This window comes from Onychostruthus taczanowskii, unplaced genomic scaffold (assembly GCF_017590055.1).
Source record: "Onychostruthus taczanowskii isolate IOZ18803 unplaced genomic scaffold, ASM1759005v1 scaffold106, whole genome shotgun sequence".
Taxonomy (NCBI): domain Eukaryota; kingdom Metazoa; phylum Chordata; class Aves; order Passeriformes; family Passeridae; genus Onychostruthus; species Onychostruthus taczanowskii.
In genome coordinates, this window is record NW_024497186.1 from 1 (window position 1) to 6,770 (window position 6,770).

Sequence of the window (6,770 nt, forward strand, 5' to 3'; positions counted from 1 at the left end):
TCCCCAACCATCCCAATCTGTCCCCAATCTGTCCCAAATCTGTCCCCAAGCCGTCCCCGCCTCCCCCTCAGGCAAAGGCGCCGTGTGGACGTCGTGGTTCAACATCGACCACCCGGGCGGGGACGGTGACCACGAGAGCCTGGCGGCCATCAGGTTCTACTACGGGGACCGGGTGTGCGCCCGGCCCGTGGCCATCGAGGCGCGCAGCACGGGCTGGCAGCTGCCCGCGGCGCTGGGCCAGGTGGTCCATGCCAGCCCCGCGCGCGGCTTCCGCTGCCTGCACCGCGAGCAGCCGGCGGGCACCGCCTGCGCCAACTACCACGTGCGCTTCCTGTGCCCGCGGGGTGAGCCGGGCTCCCGGGGGGCAGCTGGGGGGCAGCTGGGAAGTGCCCCCCAGTGCCCCCCAGTGCCCTCCAGCCCCTCGGAGCGGAATCGGCTCCTTCTTTTCCCTTTTCCCGCAGTTTTGTTTTCCCCGTGTTTTTATTTTCCGGGTGCCTTTTCAGGTTTTATATTTCCTGTGGTTTTATTTTCCCTGTACTTTTACTTTCCCTGTACTTTTCAGTTTTTATTTTCCCCGTATTTTTATTTTCCCCGTACCTTTATTTCCCCTGTAATTTTATCCCCCCTTATTTTATTTTTCCTGTACTTTTATTCCCCCTTATTTTATTTTCCCTGTAATTTTATCCCCCTTATTTTATTTTTCCTGTACATTTATTTCCCCTTTTTGATTTCCCCCGTACTTTTATCCCCCTTATTTTATTTCCCCATATTTTTATTTTTTCTCCATTTTTATCCCCCCCCCCATTTTATCCCCCCCATTTTCATTTCCCCCGCACCTTTTGCTTTTCCCTCCCCACGTGTTTTTGTTTCCCTTCCCTCCCTCAGCCGCATTCCCCAGCGCGGCCAATTTTAGCGCTGGGCACGATCCCCGGGCGGGCTCCGCGCCCGCGGCGGCTCCGGGAGCGGCCCCGGGGCCGGCACCGATAAAAGCGGCGGCGGAGCCGCGGCGGCGGCACTGAGCGCCGAGCGCCGGGCACGGCTGGCACGGCTGGCACCGCTGGCACGGCTGGCACAGCTGGCACGGGTGGCTCTGGTGGCACTGCTGGCACCTCTGACGCTGCTGGCACAGGTGGCACGGGTGGTACAGATGGCACTGCTGGCATAGATGGCACCACTGGCAGGGCTGGCACCGCTGGCACGCGTGGCACAGACAGCAAAGCTGGCACGGATGGCACAGACGGCACCGCTGGCACACATGGCACGGATGGCACGGATGGCACGGCCAGCACGGGTGGCACAGGTGGCACATCTGGCACAGGTGCTGGCACTGCTGGCGGTGCTGGGAGCCCCGCACGCAGCCAGGGCGGCAGGTAAGGGACTTCAGCAGTTTTGGGTTTGGGTTTGGGTTTGGGGTTTCAGGGTTTGGGAGCTGGGGTTTAGGTTTGAGGTCAGCAGTTTTGGGTTTGGGTTTGGGGATTGGGGTGTGAGGGTTTGGGGTTGGGGTTTGGGGTTTGGGAGTTGGGGTTTAGGTTTGAGGTCAGCAGTTTTGGGTTTGGGTTTGGGGATTGAGGTGTGTTTGGGTTTGGGGTTTGAGGATTAGGATCAGCAGTTTCTGGTTTGGGGATTGGGGTTGGGGTTTGGGAGTTGGATTTTGGGGTTTGGGGACCGGCTGGGGGGTAGCTGGGAGGCAGGTCAGTGAGCCACAGCCACTTGGCACACCTGGCACACCTGGCACACCTGGGAGCAGCTGGGGTAGCTGGGGGGCACCTGCGGGGCAATTGGGGGGCAGCTGGGTGAGCCACGGCCACCTGGGGGGCACCTGGGCTACCTGGGGCAGCTGGGGTACCTGGGGGGCAGCTGGCACAGCTGTATGTCACTTCTGTCACACCTGCATTCCACCTCTGGCACAGCTGGGGCACAGCTGTATCTCCTCTGAACCCCTCCTGTGTCCCACCTGTGTCCCACCTTTATGTCACCTGTGTCCCACCTGTGTCCCACCTTTATGTCACCTGTGTCCCACCTGTGTCCCACCTTTATGTCACCTGTGTCCCACCTGTGTCCCACCTGGGCCGTGGGACGGGGGGGGCCTTTCTTCCCCTTTTAACCCCTTAGCTGCCGTCCCCGGCCCGTGCTCTCCAGTCACCGCGGTGTCCCCGCAGATGACGTTTACTGGTCGCACTGGTCCCCGTGGAGCCCCTGCTCGCGCAGCGCCTGCGGCAGGCGGGGCTCGCAGAGCCGCTCCCGGCGCTGCCGCAGCTCCCGCAGCCCGGCCCCGCTCCGGGAGCTCCGCTGCCGCGGCAAGGCCACCGAGCGGCGGCCCTGCAGCGCCGGGCCCTGCCCAGGTGGGCACCGAGCCCGCGGTGCCACCGCCCGGCCCTGGGGGCTGCGGGGAGGGGACAGCGGGAGGGGGGTGGCACCTGAGCCCCTCGGTCCCTGGGAGCTGTCGGGGAGGGCAGGGAGGGACCCCAGACCCCGCGGTGTCACCGCCTGTCCCTGGGGGCTGCAGGGGTGGGGGCAAGGGTGGGGTGGCACCTGAACCCCTCGGTGGCACTGCCTGTCCCTGGGGGCTGCAGGGGTGGGGACAAGGGTGGGGTGGCACCTGAACCCCGCGGTGGCACCGCCTGTCCCTGGGGGCTGCAGGGGTGGGGACAGCGGGAGGGGGGGTGGCACCTGAGCCCCTCGGTCCCTGGGAGCTGCCGGAGAGGGGACAAAGGTGGCCGCGGATTCGCTGCTGGCAGTGGCACTGGGGTGTGACAAGGACAGGGGTCTCTCCAAGCCCCTGAATCCCCCCTCAGCCCCCGCAGCAGGCGCAGGTGTGAAAATCCACCTGGTGCCACCTGGTGTCACCTGGTGCCACCCACCTCTGGCTGCTCTGCCGAGGGCGCGACCCGGGGGTGACCTCACGGGGCCACCCCAAGCTGAGGCTTTGGGGGGGAGTCCCGATTCCCACCGGGAATGTCCCCTCAGAGCCCACCTGGACGGAATGGGGCGCTTGGGGTCCCTGCTCCCGCAGCTGCGGCCGCTCGGGGACGCGCGTCCGGCGCCGGAGCTGCCGCCCCTCCAAGACCCCCCCGTGTCCCGGCCGTGCCACCGAGGTGCAGAAATGTCGCCGGTCCCCGTGCCCAGGTAACCCCCCCGGTGCCCCCTCGGCGGTGCCCCCGCTGCCCGAGGGCTCCGAGCCCCCCGCGGGCTGCGCCGGGCACACGCTGCGGGGCACGGTGGTGACAGCGGCCGGGGTGGCACTGCCGGGCGCCCGCGTGTACCTGGAGGGTGGCCCGCCCGTGCTGCTGGCACGCAGCGATGCCCAGGGGCGCTTCACGGCCTCGGGGCTGTGCCCGGGCCCCGCCGCCAACATCAGCGCCCACCGCGATGGCTTCGCCCCGGGGCTGGCACCGATCGTCACCAACGGCTCGGGCGTGGCCGAGGCGCACCTGAGGCTGCGGCGGCTCGGTGAGGAGGCGAGGGGGGGTTTGGGGGCACCCCTGGGGGGCGAGCTGGGGGTGCCCATGGGCTCGCTGCCCCTGTCGCCCCTGCAGAGAAGCCCTACATGGTGCTGCACCCCGCGGCCAGGGTGCGGGAGGCCGGGCAGGACGTGACCTTCTGCTGCAAAGCCTCGGGCACCCCCGCGCCCCAAAAATATTACTGGTGAGCTGGCACAGCGGGCACGGGCGGGGGCGGTGGCGGCGGCGGTGTCCCTGCTGAGCCTGTCGCCTGTCGCCTGTCTCCTGTCGCCTGTCCCCGCAGGTACCACAACGGGACGCTGCTGGAGGGGACAGCTGAGCGCAGCAGCGGCCGCCTGGCGCTGCGGGGGCTGGCACCGGAGCAGGCTGGCACCTACCACTGCAAAGCCAGCTCCGAGGCCGGCGCCATCCGCTCGGCGCCCGCGCAGCTCACCGTGCTGGGTGAGCGAGCACGGGGGGCTCCCCCGGGCTGGCGAGACCCCCGCTGACCCCTCTAATTGCCCTCCCTCGGTGCCCCCAGGCCAGGGCCAGCAGAGCTGCAGGGCAGAGCCGGAGCCCAGCCTGGTGGAGCTGCCCAGCGAGTGCCCGCAGGACGCCGGCGGCTCCCGCTTCTACAACGTGGGGCGCTGCCCGGCCTCGCCGTGCCCCGGCGGCCCCGAGGAGCCCTCGGGGTGCGGCGGGGAGCCGGGGCTCTGCTGCGGGGTGCGGAGGATGGAGCTGCGGCAGGTGCGGTGCGCCGGCTCCGTGCTGCCCCTCAAGGTGGTGGCCGAGTGCGGCTGCGGGCCCTGCGCCCAGCCGCGGGTGCTGGTGCAGGGCCGGGTGACGGCGGCCGACACCGGGGAGCCGCTGCGCTTCGGCCACATCTTCCTGGGGGGCAAGAAGGTGGGCTTCACCGGCTACCAGGGCTCCTTCACCATCGAGGTGCCGCCCGACACGCAGCGCCTGGTCACTCGCTTCGTGGACGGCCAGCAGCGCTTGGTGGACGCCGTCAAGGTGCTGCCCTTCGACCGGCGGGGAGGAGCCGTGTACCAGGAGGTGAAGATGCTGCGCAAGAAGGAGCCGGTGGAGCTGGACGGCGGCCGCAGCAACGCCATCCCCCTGGGCGAGGCCGGCGGCCGCGAGCCCGTCGGGGAGCTGGTCCTGCCAGCTGGAGTTTTCCTGCGGCCGTCCGGGGAGGTTTTCAACGGCACCGTCAAGGCCAGCGTCACCTTCGTGGACCCCAGGGACGTCGGCACGGCCAGCGCCGCCTCCAGCGACCTGAGCTTCGCCAACGCCGAGGGGGAGATCGTGCCCCTGCGCACCTACGGGATGTTCGCCGTGGATTTCCGCGAGGGCGACAGCGGCGCGGAGCTGCAGGCGGGGCCGGTGCAGGTGAGGATGGACGCGGGGCAGGTGTGGATGGCCGAGCACCTGAGGAAGATGAAGCTGTGGTCCTTGAACCCCGAGAGCGGCCTGTGGGAGGAGGAAGGGGTGCTGCGGCCGGCCGGGGGCGGCCGGAGGAAGAGGGAGGAGAGGACCTTCCTGGTGGGCAACCTGGAGATCCGCGAGCGGCGCCTCTTCAACCTGGACGTGCCCGAGGACCGCCGCTGCTTCGTCAAGGTCAGGGCCTACAGCAACGAGAAGTTCAACCCCTACGAGCAGCTGGAAGGGGTGGTGGTCAGCCTCATCAACCTGGAGCCGCAGCCCGGCTTCCCCAGCAACCCGCGGGCCTGGGGCCGCTTCGACAGCGCCGTCACCGGCCCCAACGGCGCCTGCCTGCCCGCCTTCTGCGACGCCCGGCGCCCCGACGCCTACGCGGCCCTGGTGACGGCCACGCTGGGCGGCGAGGAGCTGGAAGCCGTGGCCTCCAGCCCCAAGCTCAACCCCAACGCCGTGGGGGTGGCGCAGCCCTACCTGGGCAAGCTGGGCTACCGCCGCTCGGACCACGAGGACGCGGCGCTGAAGAAGACGGCGTTCCAGATCAACGTGGCCAAACCCGACCCCAACAACGTGGACGAGAACAACGGGCCGGTCTACTCCTACCGGAGCCTGCGGGAGTGCGAGGAGGCGCCGGTCAGCGCCAACCACCTGCGCTTCTACCGCGCGGAGGTGGACAAGTACGAGTACAACGTGGTGCCCTTCAAGGAGAGCGACGTCGCCTCCTGGACCGGCGACTACCTGGCGTGGTGGCCCAACCCGCAGGAGTTCCGGGCGTGCTTCATCAAGGTGCGGCTGGAGGGGCCGCGGGAGTACATGGTGAGGTCGCGCAACGTCGGGGGCAGCCACCCCAGCACGCGGGGCCGGCTCTACGGGCTGCGGGACAGCCGGAGCGTGCGGGACCCGCAGCTGGGCGACGCCTCGGGCGCCTGCGTGGAGTTCAAGTGCGGCGGGATGCTCTTCGACCGGAGCCTGGCGGACAGAACCCTGGTGTCCATCGTGCCCCAGGGCAGCTGTCGCCGCACGGCCGTCAACGGGCTCCTGAGGGACTACCTGAGCCGCCACCCGCCGCTGGCCGACAACAACCACACCGCGGCCTTCTCCATGCTGGCCCCGCTGGACCCGCTGGGCCACAACTACGGCATCTACACCGTGACGGACCAGAACCCGCGGCTGGCCAAGGAAATCGCCATCGGCCGCTGCTTCGCGGGCACCTCGGACGGCTTCTCCAGGGAGATGAGGGCGGGCGAGGGCACGGCCGTCACCTTCGAGTGCCAGGAGCGGCCGGCGGGCGGGGAGAGCCTCTTCCAGCGCCTGCTGAGCGCCCCGGCCGAGGCGCTGGCCGGCATCCGCAGGGAGATGGGGAGCTCCGAGCTGCGCCGCGCTCCCCCCGAGGTGATGGACTTCGCCTCCGGAGCCCCCTCCCGACCCGCGGCCACCCGCCGGACCCCCAGCAGCCAGCGGAGACCGGGCCGGCCGCGGGGACAGCCCTGAGTCCCCTCCGTGTCCCCTCCCCGGCTGTGCTTTGTCGCCCCCCTTTCCCCGTCGCTTTTGGCCGCGCTCATTTATAACGCCCGAAGGATTGGGGGGACACGCGGAGCGGGGGACGGGGGACAGCGGGGACGTGGGGAGGGGGTCCCGCCACCCCCCTGGTGCTGTCGCTGCCTCCTCTTGGTGCTCAGCCCCGCGCTGGCGGTGCCGCGGACGGGATGGAAATAAAAGGAATAAAAGAGGGGGTGGGGGCAAACCGGGGCAGGGGCGGGCATGGCAAGGGGGTCCTCGCCCGGTGCTTTGCCCCGTGCCACCGGCGCAGCCCCGGCGTGCCCGCGCCGGGAGCTGGGGGGGCGCTGGTTTCATCCCCGAATCCCACAAAATCGGGATTTTTGGGGAGGA

The 6,770-nt window shown here is 69.1% G+C and overlaps 1 protein-coding gene across 1 annotated transcript; it reads left to right on the forward strand.

The window, feature by feature from the left end:
- Positions 1-71: 71 nt before the first annotated feature.
- Positions 72-6,514, forward strand: CILP2 (cartilage intermediate layer protein 2; the record flags this gene model as incomplete). Its single annotated transcript, XM_041417165.1, has 6 exons — positions 72-344; positions 2,160-2,342; positions 2,968-3,450; positions 3,537-3,645; positions 3,745-3,902; positions 3,982-6,514. Coding segments are annotated over 6 exons (3,596 nt in total), but the record flags the coding sequence as incomplete, so codon positions are not given.
- Between the last annotated feature and the right edge of the window lie 256 nt (positions 6,515-6,770).